This window comes from Vigna unguiculata, chromosome 4 (assembly GCF_037176805.1).
Source record: "Vigna unguiculata cultivar grain cowpea cultivar isolate G323 ecotype 2 chromosome 4, ASM3717680v1, whole genome shotgun sequence".
NCBI classification, from domain to species: domain Eukaryota; kingdom Viridiplantae; phylum Streptophyta; class Magnoliopsida; order Fabales; family Fabaceae; genus Vigna; species Vigna unguiculata.
In genome coordinates, this window is record NC_140795.1 from 36,014,645 (window position 1) to 36,032,661 (window position 18,017).

An 18,017-nucleotide genomic window follows, 5' to 3' on the forward strand; every position below is an offset into this window, starting at 1 on the left:
GGTGCGCCTAGGAAGGTGAAATGTTGAGGCAAATTATGAGATGATGAATTGTACATTTAGGGGTTAATTTTTGGTGTAAGGGGTGCTAAACCATTTTCTTGATTATTACTTGATTTTGTGTAGAACAATGATTGCAAAGGAATCAATGGTGAAATGCATCTTTGGGTTACATTTTTTGTGTAAACTAGTATACCGACCGTGCGCACGGGGCGTATTTGTTTTATTTTGTATATTAAAATAATAAAATAGTGAAAGTATTATGTAATGAAATATTATGAAAATTAAGTTATATTGTTGTAAATGTTGTTATTAAAGTATTTAATAAATCTAAGTGATGCAATAATAATTTCAATTTTAAATATAATAAATAGAATTGATATCACAATATAACACAATTAATTAATTTTACGAAATAATTATAATAGTCTATGGTCCGTGCAAACATTTTTTTTATTTTCTTTTTTTAGTATAATAATATAATTGTTATTATATTTATTTAACCATTAAAAATACTAATAATAATATTAATATAAATTTTAAATTTTAAAAATTTTAAAAGATTAAAACTCTATTTAGCAAAAATATTTAGTATAACTATGTTTTCTATAATTAAAAAAAACACACTTATAATAATAACACCATTATAAATAGTAATAATAATAATAATAATAAAAATAATAATAATGATACCAATAATAATAGTATTTATGCTATAAATATTAATATTAATGCTAACACTAAGGCTAATGTCAACTATAATAATCTATAATTATATATAAAGATATACATTAACAACAAAACAAATAAAAATGACAAGTAATTGAAATACGATCCCGTAATAAATTAATTTAAGATGTGTGTCTAACTATAACTATAATAATAATAATAATAATAATAATAATAATAATACCATTATAATAATATCTCGTAGTGATAAAAATAATAATAATACAATAACTATATATATAAAGAGGTATGTCCTCTTTTTGTTTATACAATTTTATCGTCTTAATTATTATTTGTTAAATTAAAATAATTATTCATAATAAAAATTATTTTTCCATTTTATCATTTTAATAATTTTAGTAACTATTTTTTAAAATTAAATAATTACACAGATATAAAAATAAAATGAACAACAAAACAAATAAAAAGTTCAAGTAATTGAGATATGATCCCATAGTAAATAAATGTAAAATATGTGTTTAACTATAATAATAATAATAATAATAATAATAATAATAATAATAACAATAATAATAGATAATAGATAATAATAATAACACTAAAATAATATTGTGTAGTGATAATAATAATAATAATAATAATAATAATAATAATAATAATAATAATAATACAACTACATATATAAAGAGATAAACATCTTTTGTGTCCTTTTTTATTTTTTCAATTTTATCCTCTTAATTGTTATATTTTAAACTTAAATAATTATTTAAAATAAAAAATTATTTTTCAGTTTTATTATTTTACTAATTTTAGTAACTATTTTTTTGAATTTAAATAATTATTCAAGATAAATAAACAACAAAACAAACTAATAATTATTATTGTTATAATTAGAGCTCATAATAATAATTAGAGTTATAATTGATAATAATAACAATAAAATAAAAATAAAATAATAAATATCATGAAAATTAGGTTATACCGTTATAAATGTTATTATTAATGAAATAAAGTTCTAAATTTAGTTTTAAATATAATAAATAAAATTAATACTTCGACCCAAGTTCGTCCAATAGCCATCGTTAGGAACGACCATCATGTTCCCGATATATTGTCTGCTTTGGAGCATTTTACTCCGTCACGGTCTTGTCTTTAAAAGGCACCTTAGAGGGTGGAAGGAGATAGGAGTATTTAAACTTCGCTTGACCTCGACTTCTAAGCGATGTGGGACTTATTGGGTGTACGGAACAATAATATTATTGTTATTATATTTATTTAACCATTAAAAATAATAATAATAATAATAATATAAATTATAAAAATTTTAAAAGATTAAAAATCTATTTAGTAAAAATATTTAGTATAATAACATTTTTTATGATTAAAAAAGCACTTATACTAATAACATCACTATAGTAATAATAATAATAATCAAAATAATAATGATACTAATAATAACAAACAATTGATAATAATAATAATTTTTATGCTATAAATATTAATGTCAATGCAAATACCAAGGCTAATGTTGACATACTAATAATCTATAATTATATATAAAGATATACATCATCAACAAAACAATTAAGAATGACAATTAATTGAAAGATGATCTCGTAGTAAATAAAAGGTTTAATTACTCTGATACCCACTTTGGTACAGGTGTGTCAAGCTGGTACCCGCTTTTAAAAGAGTGTCAATTGCATCCCAACTTTTGAAAAAGTGCTTCAATTAGGTCCCTTTCAGACGGAGTTAACTAGCGCCGTTAGTCAACATGCCACGTGTCAGTCTGTGGTTCTTTTATTTTTTTTTATTTTTTTTTATTTTTTTTTTGATTTTTTAATTTTGTTTAATTTTTTGAAAAAAAAAATAAAAATGCCACGTGTCAGGTCCTTGTGTGTGACACGTGGCATTGTGAGTGTCACGTGGCATAACAATGCCACGTGTCAGTGTCACTATTAGATGTCATTGTGTTGATTTCTATTTAGTTCCTATATATGTCTTTTTGTTTCAATTTAATACCTATTTATGTGTATCTGATTCAATTTTGTCCCAAAATTTTTAATATATAAAGAGATAAACATTTTTGGTTTCATTTTTATTTTATCAATTTTATCCTCTTAATTATTATATTTTAAATTTAAATAATTATTTATAATAAAAAAAATATTTTTCATTTTTATTATTTTACTAATTTTAGTAACTATTTTTTAAATTGAAATAATTTTTCAAATGGAAAGATAAATGAACAACAAAACAAATAAACATGACAAGTAATTGAAACATGATTCTTACATAGTAAGTAAAGTAAAATGTGTATTAACAATAATAATAATTATTATTATTATAATAATTATAATTCTTATTATTATTATTATTATTAATAGTAATATAATAATAGAAATAATTATAATTAATAATAATGATAATAATATTCATAGTTGGTAGTAATAATGATTATTAATTATAGTTGATAATAATAACCCATCATGGATCTTGATCAATAATTTTGGAGGAGCCAAACTAATTTATAGTAAAAAAATTTGAACTCATCAATAATTTATTATTCGGAATAAAAATCTCCAGTTATTCCTTTTTGATTGTAAATAACCATATTGTGTTCAAGAAATTCATCTTTCATCTTATTTCGAATTTTGTTTTGATAATCTTCGTTGTAGAAAATGAAACATTAAGAGTTAAATAAAATGAATTAGACAATCAATCAAGTAAAATATCTTTAATTTGTTTGTTTTTGTCAAAGATTGACATAATTCAATAATGGTCGACAAATCCTTCAAATTTGAATGGGTATGAACATCAACAATGAAATGTTGGAGTGAAATTTTAAACTAATCATATATTTATCAATATACCCATTTTTTTTAAGTTTTAAGACAAAGAAATAATTTATCATAATCTAATAAAAATTGAGACACAATTACTAACAAAAATATATAATAGTAATAATATTATATATTACAAATAAGAGTAATAACTTTACTACTAATAATGTTAATAATACTAATAGTAATAATATATAATAGTAACATATAATAATAATAATAATAATAATAATAATAATAACAATTATTATTATTATTATTATTATTATTATAATATGTTATTATTATTATTATTATTATTATTATTATTATTATAATACTAATATTTGTTATAATTTGACTACTATCACTATAAATAATATTTATAATAATATTATTATTAATAATTAGAAATACTAATACTTATAAAAATATTACAAATAATAATATTATTTATAATTAATATTATAGTTGAAATCATAAATAAATGAAGAAATAAAAACAAATTGACTTTTGTAGGATTTGAACTCGGGTCCTTTAAAATGACGAAAAACTAATTTTTATGACACGTATCAATAAAAGAAAATGGGTAATGTAGTAATTTTAGTAGTATATTCTTTTCTTAATATGTAATAGATGGGTGTTAGGCCTTGTTCTCACTATTTTGTGGTTATGTATGGAGAATGATTTGCAGTTTAAAACGTGGAATTATAAATGGGTAATTTCATTCTTAGGGATGAAATATGATAACACGTTTCTTTAATGGTTGAATTCATAGTGGTGGTGTGAAATGTATCATTTGGGATTAAGTTTATGGAGTAATGAAATATACTTTTGTATTTATGATTGCTGTCAATTTTTGTGGTGAATGTGAGATGAGATGAATGGATAAATTGGCTTTGATGGTGGCGTTAAGATGTTTAATCTAATTATGTTAATTTTTGGTTTGGATGAATCAATGGGGGAAATTAGGAATTTTGATTTTCATCTTGCTACCATGTGAATTTATTTGAGGTTAGAGCAATGGTTGTAAATAGAACTCATTTTCTTTTGGAGTATTAATTTTGGTTGAAGTTATGATTTGATAACGAGTTTTTGGTTATATCTGCGAATTTTTTGTGAAGTGTAGGTTGTTTGGAAGTAAGTTGAAATGTTGTATGGATTAAACTGTTTTGTTGTTGTTCTTGAGTATAGGGGAAACCATAGTGTAATAGCAATTGGAGATGTTTCCTTGTGATGATGAAATTATGGTTTGTGTTGGAGTAGAATGATTTGGTTAAATTTGGGGTCTTGGATAGAAGACAAATGATACATATTTTGAGTAGTCTAACTAATAAAAGACAAGAAACAATAACAAAGAAAATTATACCTAAAGTACAATAGCAACATGTCACCTTACAAGATAAATACAAAATTTTTTACCTAAAAATGCATAAAAAGGATATTCCATATTCGAGAACTAAAATTATTATCTAATATACAATTATTATACATAATAATAATAATAACAATAATAAAATAAACTTACAAAAACATCGTGATGAATGGGTAGGGATTGAAAAAGAAGAATATTTCATTTTATAAACGGACAAATGGGCCAGCCCCGCCCTTAGCCCGCACGGGCTGCGAACTTGTGCAGGCTAACGAGTTCAACATCCTAGCCCGCCTTGCATTTTTTTTTCTTCTGTGGGTTTGTTGGCCAACCTGCCCCAAATTGCCGCCCCTACTTGTTACTGTCCATGATGTATAAAAATGGATTCTTGCAATACCAAATATTGCTGGAAATACCTAATATTAAAGTATGAAATCAATTATAAATTTTATCATGTTCAATTTTATTTGGATTTTAAAATTAATTTCATAAAATCCATAATTATGATATTTATTCTTCACTATACTAAAATTATTATATTTTATTTATTTTTCTTTATATCTATAACTAATAAATTTAATAAAAATAAAATCATTATTTCAAATAAAATAGATATTAAGAAAAATTTAAAAATATTTTAAATACTCTATAAAATAATAATCTTTAATATGAACACAACTAAAAATACCTAATTCTTTATTGACTAAAAATACCTAATTATTTACAAATGTTTTTTCAATTAAATTTTCAAAAATTGAGTTTTATTTGTAAACAAAGGAATAAAAAGTAATGCTTAGAAAAAAAATATAATCAAAAGATTGAAACTTAAAACTAAAACATTAAAAAATTTAAAGTTGAATTTTTTTCTTTGTAATTAAAGGTTTTTATTATTTGTGTAATTTGTGATTTTTTTAGTAAAGGATGATCAAATTGTTTATAAATGTCAATACAATTAATAATGTCTTCAAATTCTGTGTATAAAATCTAAAATAAAATAAAAAATAAAATTTGTAATACACATATAAAGTTAGAAAAAAATACATGAAAAATTTTAAAAAAAAATATGAACTACATAATTAGTCTTAATTGATGTTTCGTTTTGTCTTGAATACCATCAACAGACAAATCAGTAAACACAAGCACAAAAAATATAACAATATATTCGTGATCGTTTTCTCAACTCTATGGTATAAGAATGACTTGATAATCTATACAGTAGTATAGTGTAGGGATTCAAGAGTAAGTAAAATGACATACTCTTTATCCTCCTAATCATAATCTTTGTCTTTATTTTAAATTGACTATTTACATTAATTGAGTAATAAATGCAATCACTTCTGTTTTTTAGAAAGTCGTTAACACTTTTTCAGCAAAATTTATTTCTTTCATATTTAATAGTGATCTTCTATTAAAAAAAAAAAAGCATAATGAAAATCTTAAATCAACACTTCACACAAAACACTATTAAAAAAAAGTCTTATTTTATTTCATTAGAATTATCAACTTTGATAACTTTATTTACATTTTAATTAAAATTTTCACATCTAAAATTTATTTATTTTTAGTATAAATTTTATTTCTTTAAAATATTAATTAAATGTTATAGATAGTTATATAATAAATAATGAAACATATATTTATACCATTAACTTTTTAACGCATAACTTTATTTTTCATTTGCCATACATTTTAAATAAAATAACTATATTTAAACATTTATTTTAAATGTAATTTTGGTGCAAACATAGATTTTTTTTAGTTTTTTTATAGATCAGAAATATAATAAAAGTACGATTATTTATTGTATAATTATGTATAAAAACTAACTTATTTTAAGAATATATAAGTTCTTGAACAATTTAATTGACAATATTTATATGATAGCGGTGAAATTCGCCAATTACAAAAAGTGGCAAGTAGATTAACAGGTAATAGTGTTCTAGCATTTAGTTCTTTTACACATATTTATATTATTGGCCTGTACTTTTCATATTATACATATAATGGCCATAAACTTTAGTTTATCTATATATAAAAAAAGTACTATCTTATTAAAAAAACGAATAATTTCAAATTTTTGTCACAAGTTAAAATATATGTCATTTTTGATAATGTAATGTTCAATTTCTAATAAATTATTTATAAAATATTAAAAAGAAAAAAATTCTTAATAAATAATAGATTAAGATTATAAGGGTTAAATATATATTTTGTCTCTTGATTTTGAGTGAAAATTGAAATTAGTTTATTTTCGAAATCTTGAACCAATTTAGTCTTTCATCTATAAAAATGTGTAGATTTAGTATTTTTAACCAAATTTTGATAAGTTTATTTGATTTATAAATACATTTTTTTAGCTAACATTAAAGCGAAAATGTATCAAATTATATAAACAAACCAAATACTATCATGAAATATATGTAAAACATCAAATAAACTTAACAAAATTTGGTTAAAATGACTAAATATGCACTTTTCTAAAGTTGGAAATTAAATTAAACTAAAATTTCATAGATAAACTAATTTCTAATTTCACTTTAAATTTTTTGAAAAAAGACATATTTAACCCAAATTATAATTATGAATTCCTTCGGCAAGATTTCGTATATTTGTAACTATTTTAATATAATTAATTTTGATAATTATACAATCATGTAAATATTTTGAAAAGACATAGGATAATTAAAAGAGATTAGTTATATGAAAAACTGATGTGTGACAGAGTTACAAGTGATACATAATATTTTCACACTATATAACTTATAATCACATCAATTATTTTTCTTGGCTGATTTAAAAATTAGTTACCGTATAAATAATATAAAATTTATTTATAATATTATCTTATATTTATTAAAATAGTATTTTCTTTTCTATTTTAGTACTTGAAATGACAAATAAACCCATTTGGTTCTTGTTTTTGGAAAGAAAAAGGTTCTATTTAAAAGAATAAACTTATATGATGAAAGAGTTTTTTTCATAGCTGTTTACAAAATCAATGTCTCTTTTATAGTTTTTGTAAAAAAAAAATGAAACATCTCTAACTTTTTATTTTCTACTACTTTTTAATTTCATGGTAATATTTTATTCTCAATTTTACATTTTCCCCACATTTATTTACATTCTGAAAGTTAGTCTTGAAACAGTATTTTATAATATAATTTTTTAAAAATCATAAAATTACCATATAATTTCTTTTATTTTAAAACAGGAATATTTTCGTCAGTTTTAAGATACTTTCTCTTTTCATTCTTGATAGTCTACTCAACTACTACATTGTTTTTAACTATTTCAATATTAACTTTTCTTTAATTTTTTCATTTTTTTTTATCTTTGCTTTTAAAGTGGGCAACTCAACATAAATTACATTCAATCTAAATCTAAATCTTATTATTTTAATTCTTGTACAGTAAACAAAAACAAATTTTACTATAGGTTATTTATGAGATTTTTGGAGGTTTTAACCCTTGTTAAAGGAGTTGTCGACGGTTTGTTTTTCTCTTAGAATAACCAACGTCGTTAATGGATTATCGGCAGTTTTGACTAACCCCTGGTAAAACAGTACTTACCGACGGTTTTAAAACCCCTAGTATTTATCGGCGATTTTAAAACTCCTGGTATTTACCGACGGTTTTAAACCCCTAGTATTTACCAGAGATTTTAAAACCCCTGATAATTACCAGCAATTTCAAAACCCTTGGTAATTACCGACGGTTTCAAAACCCCTGGTAATTATAGACGGTTTTAAACACCTGATAATTACCTGCGATTTTAAAACCCCTGGTAATTACCAACGGTTTTGGAACCCTTGGTATTTATTTCTTGTATGTAGTTTTAAATCTTTTATACTGTATAATAGTACCGAAAGTCCATTTTTTACCACTACAATGCAATTCATTATTTATTGATGTTTTTACTTTTCAAATTCCCTTAATTTTATTTGTTATACTTTTTGAATGCATATAATTCATAAAACATATGATAAGCAAAAATTTTAATATTTAGATATTTATTTATAACTAGATATAACATTCATAAAAACAAGGAACATAGTCTATAAGTTCAAAGCAAATAATAAAATTTAAACGTTCAAACTAGTGAAATAAAATGAAAGTCTAATAAGATGAACTAATTGTTATAAAGTCAAATAAAATGAAAGTCTAATAAGATTCTTCAACTATTAATCTTGATCTGAGTCATTTGTTTCTCCATTGGGAACACTCCCCTGATCAGATACGTAACATTAAAAATAAAAATAATTAGTAACATTCTTCACCGTATAAAATATATATTAATATACTTAAAATTTAAATATTATCGATGATGAATGAAATACAAAAAAGTCATGAGGTAATTCTCCTTGATAGTTTTGTACAAATAAGGTCATCATTGCCTTCATTTCATTGACTTGTGATGTTAATGAAGAAACCTATTTGAGAACATAACTAATCAAATTAATCAAATTGCCTGCATTTTACAACATGCCTAACAACAATACAAACTTAAATCAAAGTCAAAATCATCAACAATGAAACATATTAATAATCTTTTCATTAATAACCATGTGCATCGATGTTAATTCTCTTATAAAGACATGCTTATTAATAATCTCCAACTTATGCTTATTAATAATGATCAATACCATTATATAGAAGAGATAAATTAAAAAAAGCAATAATTGAAAATAAGAAATTATTAACCTGATTTTGTAATTGTGTATAAGAAGGACAACTTGAAGATGCCCCATTATATGAATGTGCATTGAAGCCAAAAACTTTAGACGGACAAGGTCCCAAACCTAAACCCCTAACACGTCCAGAATGTTCTTGACTTCCGAAAGCAAAAGCTAAGGAATCAGTACTTGATACATCTTTTGATTGGGATGCTGATAATTTTGATTCATATGATTGAATTTTTTCCTATACAGAACACGAGAAGAAAATAATTAAAATAACAAGAATTGTGGATGATAATTATAGAGTTTATCAGAATCAAACTTACACCAATTTCCCTTTCTTCATCACTAACAAATGTTCCATTAGCATGCTTGTGGGTGGCTATCCATACCTCTCCTCTACTAACCATTTGGCCACACTCTTTTTCCTATAGAATTGAAGAAAAATTTTATGACACAATTTAAAAAATTAAAACATAAATTTCATTTGAAGATATGTAGTATTGTCACCATTTCATCTCTTTTCCTTACAAGGCTCTTAGATCCATCTATATGAGCAATGGTTTGCTTTGCCCTATTCTTTTTATTTTTGAGGGTATGGTCCTAATCATCAATGTATAAAAATTAATAATTAATGAATAAGGTTGATGAAAAAAAGTTTCAATTATACCTTTGTTTTTGAATTTAGACGATAATTGTAACATCCCTAAGGATTATTACTTAAAAATAAATATTAAAATAAATAAGTGCTTTAATAGCCATCTCGATAAAAATCCCAACGCGGGAAAATTTCAATTCATTAAGAAAGCGCGCCAAAAACTCATAAATAAATTCATAAAAGGTTACAAGTTCCCAAAATTTGCATTCAAAAATAAATTACAATTTATAAAAATCCTAGCACTACTCCCATACTAGCCCTCACTCCGCCATCTGCGCATCCTCAGCATCACCTGTATCAACATCTGCTCCTGTGTAACGAATTACACGATCATCGCCACACACAAACAGAAAGGGTGAGCTGAGAAAATAAAATAACAAGAATATAAACACAAGATAAATCATTTACCCATCTTAATCATTATCTATAAATCTTGGCCAAGACCCTAACCCCAAGACTTAACAGTCTTCAAGTCATACAATTGGTTAGCCTTGAACTCGGGAATCTGATGCTCACACGAACCTGCCCGCTCGTGGTCCTGCCTCTACGAACCTCCCCGCTCGTAGTCCTGCTCTACGGACCTACCCGCCCGTAGTCCAACACATGTGATCCACCAGCCCCCGTACCTCCCCGCACGTGGCATCTCTCAACGTGAGCACGGAACATACGAACCTCCCCGCTCGTATCCCCACGTGAGAGTAACTTGATATGAACCTCCCCGCTCATATCATCACATGTCACACCATCCATGAACCTACCCGCTCATGGCACAGCATCTCCCGATCCAAGCAAAGCATCATTGTCAGTCAAACAACTCACCGGGAAACAAAGAACAACAGCGTCTCCGCCTGGCGAAACAGGCCCAGACCGCCTGGCGGTACCTGCCCACCGCCAGGCGCCAGCGCTCTTCCAGCGCCACAACTTCTTCAATGTCACCTGGCGGAGCACTCCCTTGCCGCCAGGCGCCACGCGACACAGGAGTCCTTCCCAGTGATTCCTATCGCCTGGCGGTATCAACAGACCGCCAGGCGCCATACCAGTAACTTCCTGCTACTGATTTGGCACCCAAAATGTTTAACTCTGAAATTCCAGAATGTCCTAGAGTGTACAACACAACTGTCTTTATCAGAATTTATAGATTCTCCAATCCTACACCTTCCCATGTATAGCCCATGTACCTAATCAAAGGCATTTGACACTCTATTTTACTCCTCTATCACAGTTAATAATCACTACAATAACAAGGCACACCATTCACTATCAAGTACTACAGTTTAGGGACATTATCAAATCACCTCTCATTATACTTATTTCACGCTACCCTACCATACATCTCATTCCACACAATCTCACCTAATCACATAACTTATGTTTAAACTCACAAATCCCCAAACACTTAAAACTTATAACCAATAATTCAAGATATTTAACAACATTTAGGCAGAATTTCAAGCTTTCCATTCCTAATTCACCAACTAATGCTATCCAACTCTCTTCCTTTACTCAACACAACTATCAAGAACTCGTCACATAATCACCCCATCAACCACTCTCCATTACCACACACACTTACCTATGTGCATTATTTCTTACAGTGCCCTTCTTTAAGTTCCAATATCACTCTTAGCCTCCTCCCTCACAACTACCCTAAAACAACATTAAATACGCCACTGTTCCCGTCATCGCCTAGCGGCAAGCTAGTCACCACCGGGCGGTGTATCAGAACCCAGAGAAACTCCAGGTTGCTGTACTCGTGATATGCCAAGTTATCCAGAATTCAAGCCATACTTCACAGACAATATTACCCAATAAATCTCACCTAATTTACTGTCCCAATTTCTCTCGACGTAATCTCCTCAATTTCGTCCACCCTATGAACCCTAATAACTCAACTCGAATTCCACACATACCAATAATCCAACCCTATCCATGTTAAATTATAAAAGAGTATTCTCAAACTTTTCCAGACCCCAATTCTAACCAACTCATACTATCAACGCATACAGTCACAATCAGAAATCCCAACGCTTTTGTGCAAAACGCAAACCTAATAGAAAAATGCAACACTGTCACACCGCCTGGCGGATATTCAACCCTGCCAGGCGGTTTAAGCCATCAGAAACCAAATCCACACACAAACTGATGAACCGCTTGGCGGCACATGCATGCCCGCCAGGCGATTTCTGGGCAGAACCCAGAAAACGCAAAAATAGTACACACCAGGCAGAGAATTCATGCAATTATGATCACGCAAGACATAATAAGGTGAATACGAATAATAGTACGCGAAGCAACTCCCCTTACCTGGAATTTGCTTCAATTTACGAATCAATGTGTGCACGCTCCAATCGAAATTTCCTTGCCCTTGCTTACACTCCCACGTTAGTTCTTCTCCTTACTTTCCCTCTGTTTTCAATCCTAAACCCACCAAAACTTCTGTCCAAAGTCCCCCCACGTACCACAGCACCTCTCCTTTCACTAATTCCCTCTCTCTCTTGGCTTATGGGTAACCTATTCACTCATTCACTTTCCAAAACGAAAATTATTTAAAAAGGGGTTTAACAACCATTGGGTGGATCATTCAATCTGATTTTTCAGCCCCCTTAAACGACTAGGTTACGCTGCCCCTTTCAAATTCCATGCAGAAATACCATTTGGCAAAAAGAAATCATTTAGTTCTCACCAAGGTTTGAACCCCCTCTCATGCACATACCAAGCCAAGGCCAAACCACTCAACCAATCCTTATTTCATGATAAATCCCACAATTTTAAGAATTTATCATGACAACACGCATCCAATATAAAAACACACAAAAACACACAATTTAAATAACACCCAAATGGCACACATAGGACTTCAACCCAAGTCCTCACACACAAGAAGGTACTCTCAACCACTTGAGCTAGTCCTTTTCCACGTCATAGATCTCCACATTTATTACTTTGAATATTCTCATTACCCGTCCTAATTAAATAATTAATTAAATAACTATTTAATTTTCTCGGGTCTTACAATAATGAATAAAAGAAGCCCATTGGTCTCTATCTATTCCTTTTGGAGCCATTGTGATCAATTCATCTCTAATATGTGTACCATCATTCTTTTGTTGCCACAATTCTTGTTGATGGTCTCTCCACTTTGTGTTAAGTGATTTGAGAAAATGGTTTACATCCAAGGAGGAAGGTTGTACGGTATGAGTACAATTGGCCAAATACTATGACTAGTGCTTAGATTGCCATATGGATTAAATCCATCAATAGCCAAACCAAGTCTCACATTTCGAGGGTCTAAGGCAAATTGAGGATGTTTAAGGTCAAATGTCTTCCATGCCTTAGAATCTCTTGGATGCCTTAAGATGCCTTCATTTGTACTTTTTGATGCATGCCATCACATATGGTAAGCTATTTTAGAAAACATAAACATCCTTTGTAAGCATGGCTTCAGAGGAAAATACCTTAAAACCTTTGCAGGAATCTTTTTTCTTTTATTACTTGTACCATTGTCACTTGTACCTTTCTTTTTTGTCTTCCATCTAGATGTTTTACATTTCTTACAAAATTCCCTATTTGCGTCTTCTACTAAGTATAACATGCAATCATTTGGACAAGCATCAATTTTTGTGTAATGAAGACCAAGCTTGTTAATGATTTTCTTCATCTCATAGAATGAGCATGGTATTTTAGCATGTTCAAAAGCATCGGCTAACAACTCTAGTATCATATACATTCCCTTGTTAGTTATTTTGCACATACATTTGATGTGATACAACTTGATCAAGAAAGAAAGTTTAGAATATTTATCACACCCTTCATATAAACTCTCTTGACCTTCTTGCATCAACTGAAAAAAATCTCCAAGATCATCATTCATATTATGGCTTGACTCTGCACCCGTTTCCTTATCATCCACCATCCCATCATTGTATTGATGATACCTAAATGCATCATTAATCATGTCACACATTGGATTATTAACAAGAATTACTTCATCGTTTTCTTGCGGCATTACATGTATTTCATCTGACACATTTGCTCCTCTTCTCTCCCCATGTAAAAGTCACATTGTATATCCTTTTGGAAAAGGTTTGGAATCAAGTGTTCATACACTATTTCACGACATTGCCACTTGTTAAAGTTGCATTTCGGACACGAACATACTATCTCTCCCCTCACACTGCTATTAGCAAATGAAAAGTCCAAAAATGTATTCAATCCTTCCATACATTGGGGTGTATTTCTAGGCATCTCTATCCAAGATTTGTCCATTGAGAATTGGATCTCTTTAAGTCAATTAATTGATACATCATTTCAAGACAAGAATAAAATACACAAAGGACAATAAGATTGACAAGTTAAAATATTTTCTAAATTTTTTTAAGAAATATAAATTTTCTTAATAACTTTGGGAATAAATTATTTAAATGTCATGGTTGATTACTGAAAATAATATTAGTGTGTTGCGAAACATAACGTTGTGCTATTATAAAATCACTAAACACCAACACATATTTCATATATTAGAAAAGTGTAAAAATAAATATTTAAGTATTTAAATAACAAAATTTATGAAATAATGATAATAAATAAATAATAAAATATGCTGTCATTATATTTTAATGATTAATATCTTTAGAATTTCTTTTCCCTTTTATTATAATAATTATAATAATAGTAATTATTAGATTATGATTGAAATTTTGAAGTCAACTAATATGGATTTCTTTTAAATTTTTTATTACAAGCACATTAATTATAATATACTACATACTCTATGATCATTGAATTTTTTAGTCATAGTTATGTTCTTATTAATAATGCAAAATCATCTAGAACTTAATCAGCACCAGGAGTTAGTAACATTTTGGGTGCCTAAGAGAAAGACTAGAGTTGTGGCGTTGTTTACTGTCACAACGTGCAAGGTGGCTCTATATTTTCTAAGCTCAATAGTATTCATGTAAATTTTTATTTCTTATGACAATTGAATATTTAGTTCAATTAAGTTGACTTCTTAGAACTAATTTATGATGATAACCAAAGTTGATTAATATGGATACTTGTCTCACTATAGCTCACTGCTTATTTATAAATATATAATTTAGACAGAGCTTATCTAAAATTCACGAAGCAAACTCTACCAGCACTGGTTTTTAATTATGTGAACTCATTTTATACCAAAACTCATTTTAAATGTTATTTAAGTAAACATAGGTGTAGACACTGATCTTGTAGACAACACGTACAAAAGTTCATCAATTGTCATGAAAATTATCAAAATTCACACCAAGCACAACTCAAGCTTAAATCATACTGATTTAAGAATAACCCACATTGTTATACCATGAATGTTAATTTCAAAGTAAAGCATTACGCATTATGTATTTACATAACAATTTAAAGAACTTGTAATGTTAGTACATTCTAATTAAATTGACAAGGAGTGTATGTGAGGATTTCTTGTGATGAATTAGAAAGTAGACAAACCTACAAGCTTGCTTTTTTTTCTATCCCTACAAAGTTATTTAAACATACTTCACAAGTAAAAGTATTGGAGAAACAACTATTTTCTTCATGAGAAACTAAACCAAACACAGTAATACTGATACATCAAGTTAAGAAAAATTGGAGCATACATCAAGATCAACTTCATTTACAAAACAACTGAACGAATGCATTTGACTTTTTCTCAATTAGGCACATAGCAAGGGAAGGGAGAAGGAGAAAAACAAGTGAATAACCATTACTGTAGCACCATTAATCAAACACACGTCTTTATATGGACTTGTATTAGAATATTACATTTGATGAAAACAGGGGAACTATTACCTTGAGCTTCAAACACGCAGAAGAACAGTGAGAGGCAAACTGAAAATCAGAAAGACAAAATTGAACTGAGACTAAAATGAAAGAATGGTGATGAAATCGAAATAACTATGACAAAATTGAAAACAAGACAACAATGTTTATTACGTGATTTCATGAAAAACGATGAAATCGAAAGAGCAAACGTCTTCCTCTTAGGGCACAACCAAAATTAGCGTTTACCTTGAGCGAACACAGTTTACCTGGATTGATATCGAAAGAACAAATGCAAAAAGACGAAATTAGAGAGATGAAATGAGAAACGAAAATGATATCGCATGGAGATGAATGAGAAGTACGGAGTATCCCTGAGCAAAAGTGAAAGAGGCATGACCTTGCTTTTCTTCTTACTAAGGAGACACATCGAGAAAGAAAAAAGAAGAATTCTATGGCCAAATTAAAATTTTTTAAATTTATGAAAAAAATAATAAAAGAATAAGGTGAAAATAATTTTATTGGGGTTTTAACCCTGGTAGTTCTCGAGGGTTTCTAAAATCTCTCTTATGTTTTTTTTTACTAAAACCCAATCAGTAAACCTCCATTGTAATTATTTAATTTTGTAGTGGTAGATGGTATCCATTCTTAAACATATTTTAAAAGCCATAGGAAATTAATTCTTTTGTTCAATGAATATTGAGATGGATAAGTTCGTATGAGAGCTTGTTAGGAATCCAAGTGTGATTCTAAGTCCCACATTGGCTAGAAATGAGAAAGTGGAGCACTATATAAGAATAAAGACCCATAAAGCCATTGCCTTAAGGTTTTGGGTTGAGAATGGTGTCAATATCTTATGTGGTTAGGCTCAAGTCTCATTGGTGTTTGTTCTCCCTAGTGAAACCCCCTCCTTATAAACCTAACAAGTGGTATCAGAGCTCTTGGTTGGGCTATATTTACTTGCTTGAATGATGGAAGCAAATGCAAAGATGGTTGCTTTGAATGGTACAAATTATCATTTGTGGAAGGGCAAGATGAAAGATTTATTATTTGTCAAGAAATTGCATCTTCCGGTCTTTACTACATAGAAGCCAGATTCTATGTCTGAAGAAGAATGGGATTTTGAGCACCAACAGGTATGTGGTTTTATTCGGCAATATGTTGAAGATAATGTTTATAATCATATTGCTAATGAGACACATGCCAGAGCTTTGTGGGAGAAGATTGAGTCTTTGTATGCTTCTAAGTCGGGCAATAATAAATTGTATTTGTTAAATTGCTTGATGAATTTGAGGTACAGGGAGAATTCTTCTATTTCTGATCACTTAAATGAGTTTCAAGGGCTCCTAGATCAATTGTCAGGAATGGGCATAAAGTTTGATGACGAAGTTATGGGATTATGGTTGCTTAATACTCTACCAGAGTCTTGGGAGGTATTTCGGGTTTCAATTACGAACTCTGCCTCGAATGGTGTTGTTTCTTTTCAGATGGCAAAGAGCGGTGCTCTTAATGAAGAGATGAGGAGGAAGGCACATGGTTCTTCATCTCAGTCTGAGATGCTTGTTACAGAAGCTAGGGGGAGAAGTCAGAAAAAGGAACATAAAGGTGGTAGAGAGAAGAGTAGGAGCAAGTCCAAGTCAAGATACAAGAATTTAGAGTGCCATTTTTGTCATAAAACTGGGCACATTCAAAAATACTGTTTTAAGTGGAAAAAGGAGAACAAAGACAAGAAGGGCAAACAGAGAGAGAATGATCATGATGATGATGATCGTGTCACTACTGCTACAGATGGTGATCTTGTTCTTCTTCGTGACTTTGAGTCCGTTAACCTTGTATCTGATGAGAGCATGTGGATTATTGATAGTGGTGCTACACTACATGTTACACCTAGGAAGGAGTTCTTCACATCTTACACTTCTGGTGATTTTGGAGTGTTGAAGATGGGTAATGATGGTGAGTCTAAAATGATTGGTGTTGGTGATGTTTGCCTGCAAACCAACATGGGAGTGC

At 28.6% G+C, this 18,017-nt stretch overlaps 1 protein-coding gene across 1 annotated transcript; it reads right to left on the reverse strand.

The window, feature by feature from the left end:
• Positions 1–9,061: 9,061 nt before the first annotated feature.
• Positions 9,062–11,249, reverse strand: LOC146887094 (uncharacterized). Its single transcript, XM_085672017.1, has 6 exons — positions 11,034–11,249; positions 10,088–10,159; positions 9,883–9,984; positions 9,555–9,800; positions 9,200–9,310; positions 9,062–9,118 (listed from the first exon to the last, which is right to left on the reverse strand). The coding sequence occupies exons 1-6, from the start codon at positions 11,247–11,249 to the stop codon at positions 9,062–9,064; spliced, it is 804 nt and encodes a 267-aa protein (XP_085528143.1).
• Positions 11,250–18,017: the final 6,768 nt, after the last annotated feature.

Coding starts and splice junctions, on each gene's coding strand:
- LOC146887094 (XM_085672017.1), bottom strand. CDS start 11,249: ATGGCGCCTGGCGGTCTGTTGATACCGCCAGGCGATAGGAATCACTGG. Junction 9,985..10,087: donor TAGATGGATCTAAGAGCCTT/GTAAGGAAAAGA, acceptor TCAATTCTATAG/GAAAAAGAGTGTGGCCAAAT. Junction 9,311..9,554: donor ATTTCTTATTTTCAATTATT/GCTTTTTTTAAT, acceptor GTTCTCAAATAG/GTTTCTTCATTAACATCACA.